At 43.6% G+C, this 25,884-nt stretch overlaps 1 protein-coding gene across 3 annotated transcripts in view; it reads right to left on the minus strand.

Moving 5' to 3' along the window:
• Positions 1-25,884, minus strand: part of LOC141128963 (apoptosis-inducing factor 3-like) — a 241,227-nt gene that overhangs the window by 55,734 nt on the left and 159,609 nt on the right. For all 3 annotated transcript variants that reach the window (XM_073616628.1, XM_073616627.1, XM_073616629.1), the window contains exons 12-14: positions 23,550-23,621; positions 21,680-21,743; positions 6,912-6,988 (exon numbers count right to left, since the gene is read on the minus strand). In XM_073616628.1, the coding sequence (XP_073472729.1) occupies positions 6,912-6,988; positions 21,680-21,743; positions 23,550-23,621 (213 nt within the window). The remainder of the gene's footprint in view (positions 1-6,911; positions 6,989-21,679; positions 21,744-23,549; positions 23,622-25,884) is intronic.

Consider the following 25,884-nt stretch of genomic DNA (forward strand, 5'->3'; position numbering starts at 1 on the left):
CTGGGTTACAGGCTTGTACCATCAGAAGACTGGATACTGGGAAAGCTTTCAAGGACCTGCTCACCTCCCCTATAATCCTACCCTTCCATTCCTTGGCAATGCAGAGTAACCAAGGAATGGAAGGGAGGGTGTCCTGTACTGTACCCAAGGTATAGGCTTTACAGATAAGTCAAAATTCCTCTCATCTTAATCGTACAGTACCGAACACAAGCAAAGAATTCATAGACCCTGGGATGTCCCCAAGCAATGAATGAATAAGTAACAACTATAAGAGAAGAGGTGCCAACTGGCCCAACAACAAAAAGGGTCAAAAGACCCAACTTCACAGCGCCGCTGCAAGAACCTTGCAGCTGAATCTGCAGAAGATTGGACATCCACCTGGTAGAACTTTGAAAAGTTAGGAACAGAGGACAAGGTGGTGGCCTTACACAGCTGGGCTAAAGAGGTCTGGTGCGGGGAGATTTGTCCTTGGGAGTGAAGCTAAACTCATTTCTTGTCCATCAAGCAATGATGGATTTGGAAGCACAGTGCCCCTTGTGACGTCCTAATGAGAGGGAATCCATCTTCCTGATTGAAGCGGATGCTTTGAAGGAGATTCTTATGGCTCTGACTACGTCCAAGCAATGAAGAGAAATGTCCAACTGATGCTTTGGCATACAGATGGTTGGACTAGGTTTTCATTTAGGTGGAAGACTGATATCATCTCTGGAAGAAAAGATGGTCTTGGGCATAAGAAAAGCGTATCTAAGATTATCCTGAACTTCGACCAGGGAATTATCAAGGCATCAGAAGCTAAAGGGTCTATGGTCCTGGCCACAAACTGAGGTAGGTAAGAAATCTGGAGGCTAAGATGTCTACGTCTGGAGTCCCCCATTTCTGACATATCAAATTCAAGATATGTGGGCGGAGAACCCATTCCCCTTGAATGAGCTCATGTCTGGGTGAAGGGCTTATTTCCTTTTAGAACATTACTAAGCCCACCCTTTCTAGCTGCTGTGCCATTAATAGAATCCATACTACAGCTTCTATGAACGCATGATTTCTGAATGGAGGTGGGGGGTGGAGCTATCACCCATCACCCCCCCCCCCCCCATTCAGAGACCCTGTGATCCAGAGGAAAGATGAAACCTTCTCCTAAACCAAGAAGAATCTGCACAAGGGGCATACTAAATGTAAGTTATGTTCTTTGTGCTGATTTTTTTGTTTGTAATTTAGGCTAAACTTAGGCTTTAATCCTTTAGCTGACAGAGCAGTTTTTACATTTCTTGCAAGATTGCAAGCCTGAAGATTACGTACTACCTCCAAAAAATATATATATTTTCTGAAAGCAAACACCACAGAAAGCCCTTAAAGGTCATCAGTTTAGAGTTAGGTGGTATCTCCACCTTTGTAAGTGTAAAAACAAAATAGTTTCTTTCTCATAGCCTCCCTGCTACTTCTTTCTCCACTGCATTTATCTTTATTTGCTTTGAATCATCTGCTGACCACGGTTGCTGGTGTACAGATCCATACAATTAAAACCCTTATACACAGCCCTGACAGCTGAGCAATAACTCCCGGTAATTGGTCAGCGTGGTCATGTGACAGCGCTAACCAATGAGGGTCTCTTACTTCCAGGATAAAAAGAAAAGAACCTCTATACTAGCTGGGGAATGTAACAGAAAGTGACAAAGTGACAATTTACACATCGCTTTCAGGTCAGTAACAGGAAGGAGGGGCCAGCGAATGGATAATCGCTGGTTTCTCTCCCCTTTAACCATCGGCACCCATCTTGTTGGTCCTGCATGCGCAGATAAGTGTGCAGAGCCTGGAAAGCATGTCGGAGGTGCACTTGGGGAGGGGCAGGGGTGTTGTCTCTTACCAGGGTGTATAGAAGCAATCTGATGGCTGCAGAAGCACCAGATTGCCTCCGACTGACACCTGGCAATCGGCTTGTCAGATTTACACACACACACAGCCACTGGGAATGAATGTAAATGCAGTTGCTACATCTGTGGCAGGAAAAGGAATAAGACTGGACTGGAGTTCTACTTGCTAGGGAATCCCTTGCTTGGCTGGACAGAAGCATGGGTATGTCAAGAGAAAGAGCAGGTCTGTTTCAGGTCAACAAGATGTGTTCGGGAGATCTTGAATGAAATTGGGGAAACAGGAAAAACCTCAATGGAGGCTACCATGAGGCCTAGAAAACTCATGAAGAATTTTATAGTAGGATGTCTCTTTGCCCTAAATTTTTGAGCATGGGCTCTGTTGGGTATTGGTACCATGAACAAAAACCTTTGAACATGTCGTGAGGGGGTATTGGCACAACTACGCCCTGGGACAAGAGATGACTTTTGGTTAGATTGGGAGAACAAGTTGGTGAGGGGGTAGAATTTTTAATTCTATTTTGTACCCTTTGAAACCACCAATGAACCCACAGGTCTGGGACCCAGGGAAAAACTAACAGACGCCCTACACTCTTAGAAGTGAGGATGCCCCTTTATTGAGAAGAGGGCTTTGGTGGATATTTGGTGGGCTTGTAGAAGTATAACTTTTCCTTCTGTGACATCTGAACTGGTCAAGTGCCTCCTCAAAATGATATCTACCTTGAAAGGGTATAAGTGTGAGGTGCTTTTTTAGAGGCAGCTTAAAGTGTACAGAATTTGAGTCACAGGATTCTACATATGTGACTGGAGATTAGGGCCATTATGCAAATTTGTCTCATCACATGTTCTAGGGAATTAACACAAAAGAGCAGAGCAGAAAGTAACTGCTATATTTTGCTCTTTTAAAGCATTGTCCTGAAAAACAAGATCATGTTTGTGGTTCATTGTTCTAGTCAAGTTTTCTGCAGTTTGACATACTGAAATTGCAGTGATTGGGTAAATGGAATAGCCATTTTATTTATGAAACATTTATTTAGGATTAAGTATATATATATATATATATATATATATATATATATATATTGGATGTATTTATTTAATTAGAAGTCATATTGTATAACAGTTGTCTTGGTTGTGTTCAATTGCCATTTACACCTCCAGCTGTGAAGATGCTTATCTCTGGCTTTTCCCAGAGAACTCTGGAAGTGACACACAGGTCCCAGGAGATAGCGGGGACCAGTTAAGATGCGCAGCGCGACTCGCGCATGCGCAGTAGGGAACCGGGAAGTGAAGCCGCAACGCTTCACTTCCTGATTCCCTCACCGAGAATGGCGGCGGCAGCAGCCGAAAGCCAAGCGATTGATCGGCTTCAGCTGCCGACATCGCTGGACTCCAGGACAGGTAAGTGTCCGTTTATTAAAAGTCAGCAGCTGCAGTTTTTGTAGCTGCTGGCTTTTAATATTTTTGTTGTAGGTGGACTCCCTCAAAAAGAAGACTTTAACTAGATAGGTTCCACCCTCTTTAAAACATATAAATTGTATTAGCTGTACTAGTCATGCAGAACAATTCTTTTGAACGTATAACCATGTACTGTATTGTTCTCCCTGCTTGTGGGTAGCTACATGCTTGTATAATGAAATCTATTTTGGATTTGGCTTCAGCAGTCAAAATGTTACTGAAACCCATGAGTCGTGGGTTTCCCCATCAACAGCATGCGCTGATTGTTGTGTTGGGCTTGCAACAGTAAAGAGTGTCTCGACTTGCTATCTGCAGAATCTTTAAATGAAGAAAGATCTTCGATTGGCACAATGAGATGTGTGTTTAAAAGTAGGATTGGCTACAAGAACAGACCACATTTGGTGAACTTCGAATGCAGAGTCCAGTGTTAATATCGGTTCCTGCTCCGGTGCAAGGGAAGCATTGTCACTCTGAAGTTAAATGTTGTGCAGAGCTTTGTGGGAGCGAATGTTGCCATGGCTCATATTCTCCTGGTCTCCCCCATAGCTACAGGTGAGAGTAATACCCTGTCAGGTACTTACAGAGTAGGGTGCAGAATATAGGATAGGCGTGTCTGAAAGGAAGTACAGAGCAATCCCGGTATAGACTTCTTATCTTATAGCCAAGTCCTCATGGCGACAGAGTGTGAGAAAGTCCCTGTGTACCTTTTAAGGGCTCTAGGCGGAAGTGTGTGACCTGTGGTGTGATGTCACACCTAGTCATCCACCTAAGACTAAGCTCTGAGTCTTTTTAATTTGTAGAGTTAAGTTTGAAAAGTTTACACTGTAAACTGAATACATTCCAAATACAGCTTTGGATTTTACAGTAATGGTCATAGGTACAGGGCAACTTTTGATTAAAGAATACAATGATAAAAAAAACTATTTAAGCAAAGAGTTATTGCTCTCCAAGGAAGATGTCCATCAACTTGGGACAATAGCAAAAAATTGAGGATTCACGTAATGGGGTTCTATGAATACTTTGACTGTGTGCTGTACTGTAAGATATAGTAATATACTTGGCTATGTGATCTAGGTGGCCTTTTTAAAATTAACCTAGGCTCAGGCATCCTTTTCTGTATGAAATTGTGAGACAGGCTAGTTGTAAACACAATGCAGTTACATAGGACATTCTGCTGGCTTGCCTAGGCCTGAGGTTTCCTCTGTTTTCAGTACTCCGTAGCTGCTATATTAGTGGAGGTGCAAGCTATGATGGGGAGCTCTTCCTGGTTTTAGAACCAGGCCCCTGGCACCTATGGTGTAATTTATTGAACAGACAAAAGGAGTGGGTGAGATATGCTTCTGATGATTTAAAAATCCTGAAAATCCCCTGTGAGGCTTGAAGAACACAGTGTGACTAAGCACTGTCAAAAGGGAGAAAGTCCCCTGCTACTTCTAATCTGTAATTATATGCGTCTAAGCTGACCACAGGATCAGTGACACTAAACAATATCCATATTCCCTAAAAAATGATCTATACACCACTAAAATACACGAAGATGCTAAATATTGATTCTTTATATAGTACAGTGCTAATATCTAGTGAAGGATATAATAAAATACAACACAGTGCCAAATTACAGTGATAACATAGTGAAATATTAAAACATAAAAATATAGAAATATTTATACAAAGGTGCATAAATAAAATTCCTTATGTGTTCTTAAATGAGACAGAAGGACTCTTGTTCTGCAGTGCTCCTTTCACCACAATTACAGAAAGGCACCAACCAAAATGTGTATGCCAGTCTTGTTAAAGAAAGGCAAACACAGCTTGCATAGCACCAGGGGAGTAATCCTCCACTGCCTGTGTTTCATCAGATATGGCGACCCATCACATTTAGCTACCCGCTGGAGTGCGCATGCTGCCATATGCGTTCCAACACTGTTGTAAGACACCACTTTGCCACAGGGCCCCTCACGGGCTCGCTTAGCTCACCACGCTTCGGGCACGGTCTCGTGTCGCTCGGCATAATTATAATCTAACTCTGTGTCCACTTGGATGGTGGGGGCTTGAACCTGGACTCAGGGGTGTGGCCACAAAATTCTGCGCAAGCGCAGATCGTCACAGTGTTGGAACGCATATGGCGGTGTTGCGCATGCGCAGTTCAGCGGGTAGCCAAATGTGATGGGTTGCCATATGTGACAAAACACCTGTACCCAGGGTATTTCCAGACTTCCTGGAAACTGGATGGATGATCACATACGGGAAAAAATGGAATAAATATACCAATAAATATAACAAAGCATATATTGTGGACAATTAAAATATACTTACAAAAGTACAGCAGACTGAGGACATAATAAAAACCGAACATGCTGGTGAATAATGCGAAGAAGCTCCCCTTCACAATGTTCTGTGTGACAAAACGCATTGGTGCGGAGCCAGACACTGTAGATATATTGGTGCTGTGTGATCTCTGTGTTGCTGAGTGGCTTGGAGCTGAGGGGGTTGGCAGATCTTTCAGCCTCCAGCTAGAATTAAATCATTTCACAGCATCCACCTGCATGTTCGGAGCTTACTATATTTCCTCAGTCTCCTGTACTTTTGTGAGTACATTTTATTTGTCTACATTAAACGCTTGGTTATAACTATAATATACTGTGTGAAGCTTTTTTTTTGGTGCTCATACATCTATCCTTCTTGGAGTCTGGAGCTACCTTGGATAAAGGCATTGGAGGATTACTACCCTTGGTGCTGACAAGTTGTGTTTGACCACTTCCCCTGGGGCTGTTCAAGCTTCTTTTTTTTTTTTTTTAACAAGATTTGCATACACACTTGGGTGAGTGCTTTTCTTTAAGTGTGGTAAAGGGAGCACTGTGGATCAAGATTGATTTCTTTTGAAGAATCACTGGGTGATATAATTTAAAAAAAAAAATTAGGAACCATATATACACATATATTTTTGGAAACAGTCACACATTTTAAATTTTATGTAATGCTTATTTTTTTGGACATTTTGGTATATTGCTTTTTTTTTTAGATTGTTACAGTATGTGTTTTTTTTTTGAGAACACATAAGGGATTTTATTTATGCACCTTTATATAAATATCCCTAGTTTTTTTGTGTGCTCTGCTCTATACACACTATAAGTCCATAGTCCCTAGTCCATTTTGGAAGCAAGCAAGAGAGGCTGGCTATGTTCCTATATACAGCTAGATCAGGGAGAACAACCATAGCTACCATTTAATAGGAAGTTGGATCACCGCAGCAAAAACACATTTTGGAGATTTAGAGGGGGCTGAGAGCAACAGAAGGTAGTTTTTAAGTTAAAAACATAAACTTGAATATATATATATTTTTAAACCAGAGTTCAGCATTACATTATGCTAGAACAGTCATTATATGCAATAATGAGCATTATAATCAGAAAGTGGAACTCAATATTACCTTCCAGATACTTACCTTTTTTGCTAGCTGCCACAACCCTCTCTAGCACTGACTCATTTCTTATTTCATATAGAGCTCAATATGAAACGATGCACTTAGCAAAAGTCATATACGAGATCTGAACAATGACAATAAGTTGACATAGTATGAACAGGTACCTGGTCTACATAGATTGCTCCTCTAGCGTCCACTGCAATTCTGCTTCCTTTCAGGAAATTTGTCACAGGGACCACTCCTAAATTTTCAAAATAATAATAATAATAATAAAAATATGTTAATAACACATGAACAACAACAATTATGAACTGAGCATGGTAAAGAAACAGTAAACCATATTACATGGCAATATTTGCTTTTATTATCGATCTTGAGGTGGTTGCTATTCACACCTTTAGAATGAATCACCTTTAGTCATGAATGATCTTAATATTCTCTATTCTCTTAAAAATTGACTGGTATTGTCAACCGCTTGGTCCTATGAGGCTGCAGGGGGGACTTCTGGTTTCTGAATTAATGATATGATTTGGTTTGTGAGTATAATTTTCTATCTTTCATTTTAAAATACAATTCTGTGGATAATGCACTAGGCCTTTGAGCCCCTTTGTGCTTTTTGCTGTTTGTACATTTCAAGATTCATGTGGAAAAAAAGGTCCTGCTCTGATGCAAGGGGGAAGCAGCATCATTCTGAGTGATTTGAATGTTTCATCTTCCATCGACAGAGCTAATGTTTGCCTGAGTTTTGCCTTGTTTCCCAAGAGCCTGGCTTTCACCATTCCCATCAGTGAAAGTATTTCTCTGGGTACTCACAAAGCAGGGTTCAGAAATGGGGTAAGCATGTGTAGAGAAGGATACACAGCAAGCCACGTGTTGACCCTCTTACAGCAAGGCCCACGTGGCAAAAGGGCAGGCAAAAGTACTGGTAATAGTGTGACCTGTGGTGTCATGCATCACCTAGTCAACCACTTGAGACTAAGCTTTGAATGGTGGAAATTTTATCGGCAAGTTTGAAATTTAAATTTCTCCATAGTGGATAAAATCAAACGCAATTTCCATTTCCCTGATCGTTTTAATGTAAAAACTAGTACAATACAGGAGCTACCAATAAGTGTATTGCAAGTACTAGTCTTACGGAGGTCTCACGGAGTGGGGAGTTATTGGGGTATGCCTGGGGGGATTTTTTCAATCTCCATCCACTTGTTATAAGATCGTTGCAGGAACCAGGAGGTTATAACGCGCAGTTGGGTCGCTTGCTAATATTTTTACAAGGTTAGGGAACACTAGACCCCCATCAGATCTGGACGCCATTAATACTGAACGGGGAATCCTATGTCTCTTATAGTTCCAAACAAAGCGTATTAGATCTGCTTGGAGTGTTCTCCTAGGGGACAGGAATAGGCAGTGTTTGGAATAAGTATAGGAGTTTAGGGAGAATGGTCATCATGACCGAAGCCACGCGCCCCAAGTGGGATATATGGTGAGACTTCCATTTTTGTAGTAGTTCCCATATAGAACGAAAAAGTAGGGGGAAGTTTGCTTGGTATAGGGTGGCGAATGTCGGTGTAAGGTGAACCCCCAGATATTTAATGGCCGAGGTCTTCCAGTTATAAGGGAACTCGTTTGCAGGTGGTGGACTTCTCCAGCAGGCATATTGATCGTGAGGGCTTCCGATTTGGACGCATTAATTTTATAACCCGAGAGGGACCTATAGGTGTCCAGCGTAGCATGCAGATTAGGTAAGGAAATCCTGGGCTGGGTCATGGTAAGTATGATGTCGTCCGCAAACAGTGACAGCTTAAACTCCCTTCCCCTGACCGGTATGCCCCGAATGTCTGGGTTTCTGCCAAGGATTCAACACATAGCGCAAACAGTAGGGGTGAGAGCAGGCACCCCTGACGGGTGCCATTAGTGACTGGGAATGATGAGGATAGAGAGAAGGGGGTCTTCACTTGGGATGTAGGGTTAGTATAAAGGTGTGAGTTAGCTTGTAGGAATGGTCCCTGAAATCCCATATAGCGCAACGTGGCAAACAGAAAGGGCCAACCAAGCCGGTTAAAAGCTTTTTCCGTGTCCAAGCTTAGTACTAAAGGACTAGGGATGGGCGAATGGCTCGGCTCGAGCATAAGTTTTGTTGTTCGGACGTTCGGTTAACAGCCGAACAAACGGGTCGTTCGATCGTTTGTTCGGACCCCGAACCGACCACAATGCATTGTGGCGTTGAACAGTGCATTGCAAGCCCTGATTGGCTGAAGCAGTGAAAGCTTCACCCAATCAGGGCACAGAGCACTGTCAGAATCATGATTGGACACTGTCATCATGACTTTATCCAGTCATGGCTCATTCCCGCCCCACAACATAAAAGTATTCTTTCAATGGCAGCCATTTTCAGTGTGATTTTGGTATGGAGAGAGATAGAACAGGGCTCTGTTCAGTGCTATTAGTTTGTGTGCTATACTGTGCTATTTTGCTTAAATTGTCAGTGTAGAATATTAGTTTACTGTCAGTGTAGTGAGGAGGACCATCATTCAGCTTTTCATAGTGTGCAGCTCAGATAGTAGGGACAGCTCAGATAGTTTAAGAGTAGTGTAGTGAGACCATGTCAGTAATCTTGTCATTAGTATATAGCTAGAGTAGGGACAGTTCAGATAGCTTCAGTGTAGTGACGGTTGCTATTTGAATATTTGATTGTGTTACTGCCAGTTTAACGTTATATAGTTTTGCGTGCGTTACTGCCAGTTTAACGCCATATTGTATTGCATGCGTTACTGCCAGTTTAACACCATATAGTTTTGCGTGCGTTACTGCCAGTTTAACGCCATATAGTTTTGCGTGCGTTACTGCCAGTTTAACGCCATATTGTTTTGCGTGCGTTACTGCCAGTTTAACGCCATATAGTTCTGCATGCGTTACTACAAGTTTAACGCCATATAGTTTTGTGCGTTACTGCCAGTTTAACGCCATATCGTTTTGTGTGCGTTACTGCCAGTTTAATGCCATATAGTTTTGCGTGCGTTACTGCCAGTTTAAGGCCATATAGTTTTGCGTGCGTTACTGCCAGTTTAATGCCATATTGTTTTGCGTGCGTTACTGACAGTTTAAAGCCATTTACTTCTGTGTGCGTTACTACCAGTTTAACGCCATATAGTTCTGTGCATCACTGTACGTTTGGCGCATTATATCGCAGTATATTATATTGTATCCGTGGAGTGTGTCTGTGTAGTGTAAGTACTCAAATTAAAGGGCACCAAACACCTCTTTACATTGATTAAAGTGCATCTACGTACAGATTTCATCTTTTCCTTTACATTTGCTTATAAGCACCGCTCCCTCCCTCCCAATAATGTCTGGGAGAACAACAAGGAGAGGCAGACATTCCCTTGACACTGTAAGGGGGCCAGCAACAAATGTGTCCACAGGCAAAGGTGGACATGGTGGTCAGTCCTCAGGCAGGGCATCATTTCCTCTGTTTGGTGAGTTTGCTCGTGCTATCCAGCCACAGCATACAGAGGAGGTGGTGGATTGGCTTACTAAACCTTCCTCATCCTCTGTCACAAAAGCAGAGACAAGTGTGCAGTCCCCTGCAGTTGCCAGAGTGGATAAACCTGCCTCCTTGTCCACATCTATTCCTGCCATAGCCCTAACATCAGCTATTGAGGAGTCAGCTGAGTTATTTGACCACAGCGTCAATCACTTGCTCCTTGATGATGCCCAGCCATTACTGGATTCAGATGCTGGTTCTGAGGTTGAGGATGACAGGAACATGAGCCTAGAGAGAGTGAGGAACACTGGTAGACAAATTGGCATTCATGTTCCCCAAGCCGCAGCGTATTGCCAAGTTGTCTCCAGTGATAATGATGAAGATGGAGGAGATGATGATGATGATGAGGTCATTGATGTGACTTGGGTGCCAGACAGGGCAGAGGAGGAAACTGAAGGTGAGGCCGCATAACCCCAAGGAGGTCGGCATCAAGAAAGAGTAGAGAGTAGCCACCCTATTCCATCACATTCTGCAGCTGTTATCTCCCGGCCCACTCCCCACAGCTCAGCTGTCTGGGCCTTTTTCAGCACATCTGCAGCAGATCGCACTGTTGCTATCTGCAAACTATGTCACAGGCACATCAAACGTGGCAAAAACACCAACCATTTGGGTACCACATGCATAACAAGGCATTTAACATCCAACCACTCAGCCCGTTGGCAAGAGCACCTAAAAGCCACACAAAAGGGGCACAAATCTGTCCCTCCTCCTCCTTACCCACTTCAGTCTGCCCCTGCGATACCGAGTCATTACCTTTCAGCAGCCTCCACTGACAGGGATGATGGTATAGCACAGGGTGTCCAAGGTCCTAGCAGCTCATCTACCAGCAGCACACCGCCAGCTGTAGACTGTAGCCAGCAAATTTCTCTGCCCCATCTTCTGCAGCAGAAAAAAAAAATACAGTCCCTGCCACCCACATGCCCAGCGCCTGAATGCAAGCTTGTCAAAGCTGTTGGCTCTCCAACTTCTGCCTTTCAGCCTGGTGGATTCTGCACCCTTCTGTGAATTCGCACAATGTGCTGTACCACAATGGCAGGTTCCCAGTCGATTCTACTTTTCACGTAAGGCCGTTCCATCTCTCTACCATCACATGGAAGGGAATGTTCTGGCATCGTTGGGCAAGGCAGTCAGCCGTAAAATCCACCTTACTGCTGACACGTGGTCCAGCAAGCATGGGCAGGGACGATATATTTCATTCACAGCACACTGGGTAACGCTGCTTGCAACTCGAAAGGATGCAGGACAGGGCTCAGTGCTGCAGCTTATTGTGCCCCCCACGTCTAAATACAGCTGGTGGTGATGATGCCAGACCTGTGGGCTCTACCCCCTCCTCCTCCTCCTCCATGCCCTCCTCTTCAGAAGTGTCCTATGAACATCAGATACCCCCTAAGCATTCAAAGGGCTTTTCCCAGAGTCAGGCTAAAAGGTGCCATGCAGTGCTTCAGCTGGTGTGTTTAGGGGACAGGAACCACACCCAGAAGTGATTCACACCACGCCAGTTGGAGCCAGGAATAGTGGTGTCCGATAATGGCTCAAACCTCCTGTCCGCCCTTAGACAGGGAAAGTTGACACATGTGCCATGCCTGGTACAAGTCCTCAATTTGGTGGTACAGCGTTTCCTAAGTATGTACCCAGGGTGGCAAGATGTACTAAAGCAGGCCAGAAGAGTCTGTAGTAATTTCAGGCCGTCATACACAGCCAGTGCTCGGTTGGCTGAAATTCAGTGGGAATTCTACCTGCCCGTAAACCGCCTGATTTGTGACATGCCCACCAGGTGGAACTCAACTTTGGGAGTGCTGCAGCAGCTATTCATGCAGCAGAGGGCCGGCAACGAGTACTTGTGTCAGTACGGCACGACGACAGGCTCAGGGCGCCTCGGATTTTTTTCCCCACGCCAATGGCTGATCACTAGGGATGCATGCACTGTATTGTCACCATTTAAGGAGGCCACAAGGATGATGAGCAGTGACAGTGCATGCATCAGTGACACAATCCCTGTTGTGTTCCTGCTGGAGCAGACTCTGCGTGGCATTATGGACAGGGCACTGGCGGCAGAGCAGCAGGAGGAAGAGGAGGACTTCTTTTCCTCTCAAGGCCCACTTTATGCAGACACCATCATTCCTATGTCACAGAACACACATGAGGAGAGAGGGGAGGGGAATTCTGGCACTTTCATAGGCTTTGAAGAAGAGGAAGACATGCGTTAATCTGTAAGTGATGGCTTTCCAACCCCAGGATCCTTGGGAGTAGTACGTGGCTGGGAGGAGGAAGTTCCAGATGCTGTCATCCTGAGTCACCCCAAGGAGTCTGCTTCTCAAGCCTCTGCAAATTTGAGGCGCATGGGCAACCTCATGCTTCAAAGCCTGCAAAAGGACCCAAGAATACGTGGCACAAAGGAGAAGAATGATTACTGGTTGGCAACCCTCCTTGACCACTGTTAAAAGGGGAAGGTCTCTGAACTCATCCCGTCCCCACAGAGAGTGCAGAGGATAAAATCTCTTGAGGACACATTAAAGAGGATTTTATTGAACGTTTTTCCTGACTCTAGTAGGTTACAGTGTGGTGGAAAACGTTGTTTTGAGTCTTCCGTTGGTCAAGAAAGGAGCGTTGGAGAAGGCATCTGCATAAGTGAGGCATTTCGGAATTTTTTTAGTCCTTGCCGCCCAGGGCTGTCAGCTTCCACATCCCATCGGCAGCGTCTGCATCACATGGTGGACAATTACCTCAGGGCCAAAACAGAGACGGAGAGCTTTCCAGCTGACGATCCACTGGCTTACTGGGTCATGAGAATAGACCACTGGCCAGAACTTGCCCAGTATGCTTTTGAGTTGTTGGGCTGCCCTGCTTCCAGTGTGCTTTCAGAACGGGCATTCAGTGCTGCAGCAGGTTTCGTTACTGATCATAGAACGCGTCTGTCCACAGACTCTGTGGACCGTTTGACTTTTATAAAAATGAATCAGTCCTGGATTACCAGCTACGAAGCCCCTGATGCCGATGTCACTGATTAAGTCTTTTTGGGATGTGGAATCTCTGCAGGACTTCGAGGCTGCCTAGCTTTGAGGGTGTTCAATCATTTCATCTGGAAGAATGTTTTTGGTATAGGTTTCATGGGCACAATTAACACCAAAAGACCAATTTTTCTGCACCTGTTTGACTGGTGCATATCACTGCAATTTTTTACAGCAAGGCAAATTCTTGCTTTCATGAGTACCTCTATAGGGTTATGGTGGGAAGGCACCACCAACACCCAAAGACCAATTTTTCTGCACCTGTTTGACTGGTGCATATCATTGCAATTTTTTACAGCAAGGCAAATTCTTGCTTTCATCAAGATTATCTCTATAGGGTTATGGTGGGAAGACGCCACCGACACCCAAAGACCAATTTTAAAGCACCCGTTACTTCTATCCAAAGTCAAAGTGACACCAGAATGTATCCAAAAAATCTCTAATCTTGTTCTCAGTGCAGCTTGCAGGAAAAATGTAATTTTTTTTGGCTTTATAAATTCAATTATTGCTGCAGCAGATTCTAGACATGGTACAGATCTGCCACTTTACAGTTAGACTAAGGGGACCCCCCTGGCACTATATTGGAAGGAATTTTTCATTTTTAGGCTTTCACTTTAAAAATAAAAAAAATCACTGCTCATTTAAAAATGATGTTTTTCACAAACTTTTTTTTTTATTGATCCATGTCCCCCAGGGCAGGACCCGGACCCCTATAACCATTATATGCCTAATTACTTGCATTTAAGCCTTCAAAATGGGCACTTTTGATATTTGACATTCGGGTCCCATTGACTTTAATGGGGTTCATTATTCGGGTCTGAACAATCGCGGTGTTCGGAAGTTCTGGTCCGAACTGAACGGGTCCATTCGCCCCATCACTACTAAGGACCCTAGACCATCCCTGTTTGCCATGTCAATTAAGTCTATGACCCTCCTTGTGTTGTCACCCACCTGACGGAGAGGGACAAAGCCCACTTGATCCTTGTGAATTAGGGAGGGGAGGGACCGCATTCAAACGAATCAAGAGCAGCTTGGTAAAGATTTTCAGATCGGAGTTCAGGGGCGCCATGGCCCTGTAACTAGCACAGAGAGAGGGGTCCTTATCTGGCTTCGGGATTAAAGTGAGGAAGGATCTCTGCATATCTGAGGGTATGGGGGTCTGCTGTAGGAAAGTGTTAAAAAGCTTACACATGTGGTAACAAGAGGGGGAGAAAGGATTTGTAGTATTCGGAAGACCGTCTGGGCCAGGGGATTTACGTGTGGGTAGATTTTTAATGGTCGACTCAAGTTCCTCCTCAGTGATAGGTGCATTGTGGGGAGGAAGGTCAGAAGGTTGCAGTTTAGTATTATTAACAAAAAGGTAGTCAATACGCGTGTGCATGCGATGAGGGTCGGAATAAAACGTATACTGCCGGTTGCCAGGGTGGAGAACCCCCCACATAAAGAGCATTGCCCCTGGATGCCCATGTTTCCGCCTCCTCTAAATTTTAAAGTGTTTATTAACTCAAAAAAACAAAAAAATAAATTAAATCAGATCCTGGTCCCTTAAAGTGATTGCAAACCTTCCTGTTTTGCCGACCAGCCGCCGTCATTATACCGCAGCAAGTCGGAACGATCCCGCGATCCGTCGTAGCTGTATGTTGGCTCCTTTAAGCAGGATAGCAGGCGCTCCCGCTGCACTGCAGGGGTGCTGATGACCGCTGACCTTGCGCGATCGGGGGCACGAGAGGCAGAACAGGGACGTCTGTGTGTAAAACACACAAATCCCTGTTCTGTGAGGAGAGGCAGATCGTGAGTTCCTAATAGCTAGGAACCACGATCTGTCATCTCCTATAGTCAGTCCCCTCCCCCCACAGTTAGAACACACACTAAGGAACACAGTTAACCCCCTTGATCGCCCCCTAGTGTTAACCCCTTCCCTGCCAGTGACATTTACACAGTAATCAGTGCATTTTTATAGCACAGATCACTGTATAATTGTCAATCATCCCAAAAAAGTGTCCGATGTGTCCGCCATAATGTAGCAGTCCTGATAAAAATCGCAGATCGCCGCCATTACTAGTAAAAAAATAATAATAATAATAAAAATGCCATAAATCTATCCCCTATTTTGTAGACGCTATAACTTTTGCGCAAACCAATCAATATACTGTACGCTTATTGCGATTTTTATTACCGAAAATATGTAGAAGAATACATATTGGCCTAAACTGAGGAAAAAATGTGCTTTTTTTAAAAAAAATTGGGGATATTTATTATAGCAAAAAGTACAAAATATTGTGTTTTTTTTTCAAAATTGACGCTCTTTTTTTGTTTATAGCGCAAAATATAAAAACCGCAGAAATGATCAAATACCACCAAAAGAAAGCTCTATTTGTGGGAAAAAAAGGATAAAATTTGGTTGGGTACAGCGTCGTACGACCGCGCAATTGTCAGTTAAATCGATGCAGTGCCATAATCACAAAAAATGGCCTGGTCATTGAGCAGCCAAATCTTCCGGGGCTGAAGTGGTTAAATAACAAACATGTCGTACTTACCTCCACTGTGCAGTTCATTTTGCACAGTGTGGCCCCAAACCTCATCTTCTGGGGTCCCCCGGTGGCGCTTGTGGCTCCTCCTTGCATCAGATACCCCCCTAGGATAAACGCTCTCCCAGGGGGTTACCGTGTGGGTGCTCTCCCGAGTCCAGCATTTGTGTCGATAGACACAAATGCCAGACTCGGCCCCGGGTCATTGGATTTGATTGACAGCAGCGGGAGCCAATGGCTGCGCTGCTATCAATCTATCCAATCAAGAGCCGGGACCCCGTACAGAGAGGGAGAGCGCGTCTCCGCCGAGGCAATGAAGGGGCTCAGGTAAGTAAAACGGGGGGGGCTGGTCACTGCCAGAAGTTTTTTAACCCTTAATGTAGAGGATGCATTAAGGTGAAAAAAAAACAAGAGGGTTTACAACCCCTTTAACGCAGTTTAACTGGTTGCCACCAGCCCACCGTCAAATGATGGCGGTGCGGCTCCCCTTCTGGGACGCTGTCGTATGACGCGGTGATACATGTGTGATTTGACCACCGTTTACATATGCGGGCGCGACTTCCGTATGCATTTTCTTTGCTGCGCGAGCTCACGGAGACGGGGACGCTTTAAAAAATTTTTTTTTTTCTTATTTATTTTATTTTTATATTAATAAATTGTGTTTTAAAAAAAAAATTTTTTTGATCACTTTTATTGCTGTCACAAGGAATGTAAACATCGCTTGTGACAGTAATAGGTGGTGACAGGTACTCTTTATAGAGGGATCGGGGGTCTAAAAGACCCAGATCCCTCCTTTGCACTTCAAAGTATTCAGATCGCCGTTTTCTGCGATTCTGAATACTGTATATTTTTTTAAAACCGGCGCCATTGGCAGCCGAGTAGGCGGGAAGTGACGTCATTTCCGTCTTTACTATTAGGTGGCTGGAACGAAGCCACTCATGGCTTCGTTCCAGTCCGTCCCGATTGGTCATCAGGCCTCCCGATGGAACAGGAGGCCCGGTAAGAGTGGCGGGAGGCGGCGGGAGGGGGGACGTCCCCTCCCGCTCCTCCGGTATAACAGCCGAGCGGCTTTTAGCCGCATCGGTTGTTATACCAGGAAATCCGATCACCGGCTCTAAAAAACAGTACCTGGATGATGCCTGCAGCTGCGAGCATCATCCCGGTATAACCCCCGAAAGCCGAGTACGCACATCTGCGTACGCTCGGCGGGAAGGGGTTAAAAAAAACTCCCTGAATCTGCCAATTCCTGTATCTCCTCTCTGTACTGACCACGAAAATCAGGCCTGCTGAGCCCTGACCACCGTAGTCAGAGTGCGTCCCTCTGTCATACGTAGCTGTGCTCTCACCCCTCCTCCTTGCATGTCAGCTCTCTCTCTGCGTCTCTGTCTCCGCCCCCCCTATTAAAAATAAAAAACCTACAATGGTCACTGCCAGCCCCTCTATTAGAGCCTGGCATACCACACTATGGAAGTCATTTCTGAAAACGAGTATTGTAAATACCTATTTATAGCTATCTTTAGGGCGGTCACATGACTCGCGGCTGCTTTACAGCTCGGAGACAGGGCTCCTGCGGAAGGCCATGTGATCTCCCCAGCTGAGGGAGATCTCGGCCCCTCCCGCAGAAGCCAAGTATAGGGGCTGTAAAGCTATAAATAGGTATTTACAACGCTCGTTTTTAGAAGAGGGGTGGAGACAAAGACACAGAGAGGGAGCTGACAGGCAAGGAGGAGGGGGTGAGGGGGAGAGAGGACAGCTGCGTATGACGGAGGGACGCACTCTGACCACAGTGGTCAGGGCTCAGCAGCCCTGATTTTAGTGGTCTGTACAGAGAGGGGGATACAGGAAGTGGCAAGTTCAGGGATATTTTTTTACAGTTTAGAGGGGGGCAGATTACACAGCACAGGCACTGGCAGTGTTTTTTTAAATTAGAATTCACAAACACTTTAACCACTTACGGGCCGTCCGCCGCAATTTTACGGCGGCTGTTTGAAGGAGGATATTGTTGTTATGGCAGCAGCTAGCTGCCATAACCCCGGTATCCTCGTCTTCAGCGGGCAGTCCGTTACAAGATAAAAGTGGTCTCTGCGGCGGATTCGCCGCAAGATCACTTTTATCGGTGGCAGGAGAGGGCCCCCCGCCGCGATCCGGTGCCCTCCGCTGCTTACCGGAGTCGTCGGCAGAAGTGGAGGCGATCGCGTCCTGTCTCCTGTCAGGTATGGAGACGAGTGAGGGGAAAATGGCCCCCACCTGTCTCCATACATTTGCTGGGCGGAAGTGACGTCAAAACCTCACTTCCGCCCACAGCTCTTAAAGTGCCATTTTATTTAAATAATTTTTTTAAATTACAATTTTTTTTTTTTTATTGCATTTTAGTCTAAATATGAGATCTGAGGTCTTTTTGACCCCAGATCTCATATTTAAGAGGTCCTGTCATGCTTTTTTCAAGGGATGTTTACATTCCTTGTAACAGGAATAAAAGTGACATTTTTTTAAATTAAATTAAAACAGTGTAAAAATAAAAAAATAAAAGGTAAAATAAATAATAATAAAAAAAAAAATTTTAAACGCGATCCGTCCCGACGAGCTCGCGTGCAAAAGCGAATGCATATGTGAGTAGCGTCCGCATATGAAAACGGTCTTCAAACCACACATGTGAGGTATCGCCATGATCAGTAGAGCGAGAGCAATAATTCTAGCCATAGACCTCCTCTGTAACTTAAAACATGCAACCTGTAGAATGTTTTAAACGTCGCCTATGGAGATTTTTAAGGGTAAAAATCTGTCACCATTAAACGAGCGGGCGCAATTTTGAAATGTAACATGTTGGGTATCAATTTACTTGGCGTAACATTATCTTTCACAATATAAAAAAAAATTGGGCTAATTTTACTGCTGTCTTATTTTTTTATTTAAAAAAGTGCGCTTGTAAGACTGCTGCACAAATACGGTGTGAAAAAAAGTATTGCAATGACCGTCATTTTATTCTCTAGGGTGTTAGAAAAAAAACAATATATGTTTGGGGGTTCTAAGTAATTTTCTAGCAAAAAAACTGTTTTAAACATGTAAACACCAAAATCTCAAAACGAGGCTGGTCCTTAAGTGGTTAACTTTCAACATTTCCTGACAGTGTTGAGCTTTTATCTTCCTGCACTTTTTTATGGGCCAGTCCACATAATAAGTGGCCACATAAGGTCATTACAAAGGTACAAGGCAAGATGGGCTATTCTTTAAAGCCACCATTGATGGTTGAAGCAAGCAGATTGAAGAGGCCTGGAATTTAGTAACCCTGGGGCACCTAAAGCAGATCTTGCACTAAAATGCCCCCCTCCCCACCCTCTCCTTACAAAATGAAATCACAAAAAATACCCTTCTCCCAAGCTCCTAGCAGGCTCACCTAGGCGAAGGTGAAGTTAGAGGGTTTTCTTGCTGGATCCTGGGAAACTGGAGGATCCAAAATCCTGCAACAACATGCTCCATACAGCACTGTGGCATTTTTTTAATGAGAACTAACTAGGGTCCTGAGCTTCCCTGAGATTCCTCTGTGAAACACAGCGACATCAGAAATTGAAAGCGTATGGAACCTGGGAGTAGAGTAAGGAGAGTATTTTTCATGCATTTTCCTTCAATGCAGGTGTGCGTTTTAATATATCTGTACTAAGGGGTCTTATTACAGAGGTTAGGGGGCAGCCACATACATGGTAGAGGTGCGCATCTTCACTGGTCTCACGATTCAATTCGATTATGATTATCTGATCAATGATTCGATTCCACGATGCATCATGATTACTGACGATGGTGTCCATCAAAAAAAATGCAAACATTTAGAAGAACTCCATTTTTTAAATGTATCTGCTTTAAAAAAGAAAAAAAAAAGGACACTCCCTGCATATAGTAGAACAAGGACACGGAAGAGTCCAGGATATGAGGGAGGGGTAGGAACTGAAGGGTAGAAGAATCCATGAATAAGAAAGGAAGGATGGGAGAGTCTGGGGATGGAGGAATCCATGGATAGAGAATGGAAGGCCAGAGGAGTCTGGAGATAGGAACTGAAGGATGGAAGAGGCTGGGGATGGAGATGGAGGAATCCATGGATAGGTACAGAAGGATGGAAGAGTCTGGGGATGAAGATGGAGGAATCCATGGATAGGAACAGAAGGATGGAAGAGGCTGGGGATGGAGATGGAAGAATCCATGGATAGGAACAGAAGTATGGAAGAGTTCAAAGATAAAAATGGTGGTGGTGAGGGGGGGACTGAAGGATGGCAGAATCAAAGGGAGGATGTTAGGATGGTCATCACGGAGTCCTGCAGGTGAGGAACATCAGAGGTAGAGGATCCCCTGTGCTGTGTACATGGCAGGGTTTGGGAGGTGATGGTCTCCTCCTAGAGTCCAGGGTTGGGGATGTCATTGTGCTTTCTGTATAAACATATTTTATTAAAGTGGAATTCCACCCAAATGTGAATCTTCTGCTTTAAGGAGTCCTGACCCCCTTACATGCCACAAATGGCATGGGGGGGTTACCTAGTTTTGACAGGTACTCTGCTCCCACTTTCACTTGGGCCGCCTAGGCGGCCTCTCCCTCCCTGCAATCTTCTGAGACACGTCACAGGTGCCAGAAGATTGCCCGGCCATTCAGGACAGCGCAGTGAGACATGCGCACCCGGCTGTGAAGCTGCAAGCTGTCAGAGCCGGATGACCACAGTAGTATTGCCAGCGCTGTGGACAGGTGGGGAAGAGAAGGGGGGGTTTGGGCGGCCACTTCGCTGGACCGTGGGGCAGGTGAGTGTCTTTTTATTAAAAGTCAGAACATACACTTTTTGTAGCTGCTGACTTTTAATAAACAAAAAATTGACTGGAACTCCGCTTTGAATTAAAATAATCTCACTCCCTTAAAAAGTGCACTATCCGATGCACTACAGGGTACAGGCATTCACACACACTGCTGCTGGGAGGTCAGGAGGAATTAGAATCCACAGCTGACAAACAGCCCTGTGAAGTTCCCTGGAGCGTGTACGAGGTGTAGAGTACAAACACATATGTACTCTACTTACTGCTGTTAAAATAACTGTGTTTTATTAAATCCCATGTTACAATCCATTAAGAGCCCCACTGTATGTGCTTTTTAACAAAATATGGAGCTTCAAACTGCATTTCTCAGTGTGTGTACATGCCGCTCAAGTGACTGCCCGGCCCGCCTCTCTCCCCTCTTCTTTCACGTCTCAAGTCTCTCCTGATGTCAGTGGGGAATTCTCAGCCCCACCCGCTGACTGTAGCTATCTGATCAGAAGAGGCTGGCAGGGCTGAGAATTCCCCACTGACGTCAGGAGAGACGTGAGAGGAGAGAGGCGGGTCAGGCAGTCACATGAGCGGCATGTACACACACTGAGAAATGCGGTATGAATCTCCATATTTTTTTAAAAGCATATACAGCGGGGCACGGGATTTACTAAAACACTTATTTTAACAACTATACGCTCGGCGCGCTCTTCCGGGAGGGGCGTGGCAAGTCGGGATGCCATCACCCGGCAGTCGTTTTTTCCGGTCGTATGCATCGATAGCCGCATTGGGGACACCCGAATCGTGATGCATCGATGCAGCGATTAATTTCAGCACCCCTAATACATGGACTTTGAATTTTAGCACAAGGTCTAGATAAAAGTATATTTATGCATGGACAAGTATACTTTAGCATGAAAAATTACATTTGTAGTTTGTTTTATTATCCTTTGCTTAGATTCCTGAAACTTCTACATACTTATATAGGATTGTTTGAATATTTTATTTTATATTTTCTTACCTTCCTCTTTATTTACTTACAATGTATTTTACTGGATAAACTACAGGCTTATACAAACCTATTCCAGCAAGCACAACATCAGCAGGAAGAACAGTTCCATTTCTCAGACGCACCTCCTTAACCTATATAGACAGAATAGACCGAGTTTATTGATATTCCACTGATGTCTTGAGTGCTAATTAAGCTTTGCTGAAATGTGCAATATTAAACTGGAAGAAAAAAAAGCACACAATGGTAACTAAATCTGTTTGCAACCAAACTATCTGGACACAGCACCATCACTTTCAAAAGCAATATTAAATGTATTGTTCCATCTAAAATGCATTACATTTTTTTTCAATACAACTACTCCAATTTTAAGTGCTGTTTTAGTTTAAGGTGGAGCCTGATGGGTTCAATAAACCCTGGCTTTCTACATGTTCTGGTTACTCCAACAGTGTGATCTAAGTGTCATTATTCCCAATTCTGTTTCTGTGAGGTTTAAGCAAGTTTCACTTATCCATACCCCCTCATAATGGCCACAGCAGGTGTGTGGACCTAGAAACTAAACTGCAAACATGTAAGTGAAGAGTACCTAAAGACATAAGAAATTTAAGATCCTTACTGCCATATAAGCTGCATAAATGCACTATTTACATAGCAGAACTCACCCTTTACGGCCAGTTCACACCGGAACATGGTGCGTGAAAGGCACATTCCGCGCACATTTCCTGCACCGTGCGCAAACGAACTGCTTAGGCCCGTTTCACACTTGTGTGACTTGTCTTCAACTTGGGACTGCAAAGTCGCATGACAAGTCGTACCCTATGATTTCCAATGAGTACCATTCATATCTGTCCGACTTTGATGTGGGTTGAGGTCCATAGACCTCAAGTTTACACAGGCATTCCCTGAAATTGTGTCAAAATCGCAGCAAAGTCATGGTAGTGTGAAAGGAGCCTTAAATTAATGAAAAAATTGCACATTGCAGGAACATGCAGGAATCCCTGTGTCAAATGGCCCTTACTGATGACTGATTACTGGCTGGCTTTTCTGTCAATCACTTGTCTGCAATAAACCATGGATACCTAGTACAAAAGATCATCCTTAATTCTATACAGGATTATTATTATTATTATTAATACTATTATAATATATACTTCTATGTTAGACTATATAACTATAGGTTCTGGCAGGGGTGGCAGCAAATGAGTGCAGGATGCGTGTTGTCTCTACAAAACATATTTTTGGACACTTCTAAAAAAAAAAAATAAACCACTAAATTGCCTTTAATCTCAGCAATCCGTTAACTATTTATCTTTTGAAAAAAATGAGGAGTAACTAATAGGTTACCAAAAAAATGTAATCCAGACTTCGGCAATGAATTACGCTGGCCATGCATGGATCGAAATTCAGCCTGTTCAACAGGGATCGGCCAAATTTTGATCCATCTATATCTGTTCCTAATAAAGAGGCCTTGACCTAGTAATCAACTCCTCTTGAATGGGAAGAGTAGTGCAGCAGGGGGGATTTCCCCATTCACCTTGAATTTGTGGATAGGGGAATTTTTAAGATCAGATTTTTAAGAAAAAAAAAAGGGGGGGGGGGAATAAGAATTATCTTTACTGTACACTGTAACCCAGGTTTCCCTAGTCAAGAAGATTCTGTGCACACTTGTACTATTCTGTCCTCTCCTGCATACAATATCAGTAGCTAATAGCTAACATCACACTAACAATGCATTACCATTGATCCATTTCTGGATTTTCATTTGCCACTGGCATTGTTTGAGAAGGGGAGAAATAAACTACCGTAATTTAACATCTAATGATTTCCATCTTAAACTAGCACAGTCATTACAAAATAGGCATGAACTATGCAATATTCAAATGTCTCTTTAGCTGATGGTTTTAATAAACGTTAATTTAGACAAAAATGAAAAGACAAACCTGTCCATTCTCGCCATGTAACTCTCTGGCTTCTGTCCTCATGTAGAAATTGACCCCGTGCTCCTGTAAGAGCTGAAATTGAAAATGGCACGCATCAGCATAATATAATGAAAAAACGTGCATACTAATGTTACGGAAAAGGGCAAAGCAAAATGTAACCTTGTGTAAAGTTATAACTAATACTTTATAAAGTTATGTTCCACCTTTTCAACTTAGCCTAGATGGTTATTAGATTATTTTTTTCTATTTTGATCAATTAGGTTACTGCATGCCCATTAAAGACAAAAATTTTCTCGAACAGTTATAGAGATGCTGGGCTATGCAACTAGCCCTTTGGTTTTTCAGGATATTCAGCTACTTTTCTATGTACAGTTAATAGGTTAGTAAGTGCTTGGGCAGTCACACACTGCACAGGGGCGGTTCCCAACAAACTGGGTGGGGATGAACACTGGGTCTAGCTACATTTATAACATTTATAACGTCTTCTACTCTTCATTAGGGAAAATATGTAAAATAAGGAAATATGTGAATCAGTCCTAAATAGTGCATTACAACAGTGCTGAAGTGTGTCTATATACAGCATCTCACAAAAGTGAGTACACCCCTCACATTTTTGTAAATATTTTATTATATCATTTCATATGACAACACTGAAGAAATTACACTTTGCTACAATGTAAAGTAGTGAGTGTACAGCTTGTATAACAGTGTAAATTTGTTGTCCCCTCAAAATAACTCATCACACAACTATTAATTTCTAAACCGCTGGAAACAAAAGTTAGTACACACCTAAGTGAAAATGTCCAAATTGGGCCCAATTGGCCATTTTTCCTCCCCAGTGTCATGTGACTCGTTCGTGTTACAAGGTCTCAGGTCTGAATGGGGAGCAGTTGTGTTAAATTTGGTGTTATCGCTCTCACTCTCTGATACTGGCCACTGGACGTTCAACATGGCACTTCATGGCAAAGAACTCTCTGAGGATCTGAAAAAAGAATTGTTGCTCTACATAAAGTTGTCCTAGGCTATATGAAGATTGCCAAGACCCTGAAACTGAGATGCAGCACAGTGGCCAAGACCATACAGCATTTTAACAGGACGGGTTCCACTCAGAACAGAAGAACACAAGGGAGGGGGAGGCGCCTCTAAGTGCAGTATTAAAATCAATTTATTAAAAGAACACTATACAAGCAACTCACATTTTGTAGGGTAAAAAACGGCATGTAATGTGGTAAAATCCATGGAAGGAGTCCATCAGATCGGTCACGGAAGTCCCTGCTGCCTGCTATGCGTTCAGCTTTGTAGAAAACACCGCTCGAGCCGGCCGCGGTGATGTTGAAATCCAAAGCGAGGCCTGGGACGCTGGTGGAAGGCAGGCGCGGAGCTGTGACGTCACTGGAATGCGACGCGTTTCATGAGCGTACGGGCTACGATGACACAGTAGCTGCGCTCTTTCATCAAGCTACACATGGATAGTGAGAGCGGTTTAAGAAGGGATAGGGGGAGGGGAAAGAAGAAGAGGAGGAGGGGAGAGGGGAGAAAACTAAGGCTGGATTGAAAAGGTGGAAAGTGAAGGGCATATGAGGGCACTCTCTGGGAAATGAAAGGAAATTTTCAAAGCTAAAAAACAATCTCAATAATAGCAAACTAACAGACAATGAATGTTATTGTTAGAAATTCCCATAAAGAAAATTCAATAGTAAGAGGTGATAATGACTAATGATAAAAATATATAGAATTAATGAATAATCATAAAAAATAATAATTAATAAATAAATAAATAAAAATAATAAATTAGTGTATGAGGTAGATAAAAAAAAAAAAAAAAAAATTACACTAAACCTACAGCAGGTAATTCTTATTTGCACTTTGAAAGTTGTCACCTTCCAAAATGGGTCACAAACATTCCCAAAGGACAGTTCTGCCGTCTTCGACAGAACTGCACTAAGGACGCAGATTATGTTGAATTAAGTAAAACTCTCAAAAGAAAGTTCCATGACAAAAAATACCCCGAAACCCTAGTGGAAGACGCTTTCCAACATTACCTGCATGGTAAACCATCAAAACCAAACATCAATCAACCTACATATGAGGGCTCCAGTAGGTTTATAACCACCTTTCATAACAAACATAAAGGTATGGAGAAGATCCTTGAAAAACACTGGGGCATTTTACATCAAGACCCTCACTTAAAAACATTGCTTCCACCCCGTCCCAAGGTAATTTACCGCAGGGCCCCTAATCTTAAGAATAAGATTGCACCTAGTAAGTTCAAATCCATTTCAACCTCACCACCGGCACTCACATTGATCCCCCTGGTGGGTATGTACCAATGCCG

This window comes from Aquarana catesbeiana, linkage group LG02 (assembly GCF_042186555.1).
Source record: "Aquarana catesbeiana isolate 2022-GZ linkage group LG02, ASM4218655v1, whole genome shotgun sequence".
Classification (NCBI taxonomy): Eukaryota; Metazoa; Chordata; class Amphibia; order Anura; family Ranidae; genus Aquarana; species Aquarana catesbeiana.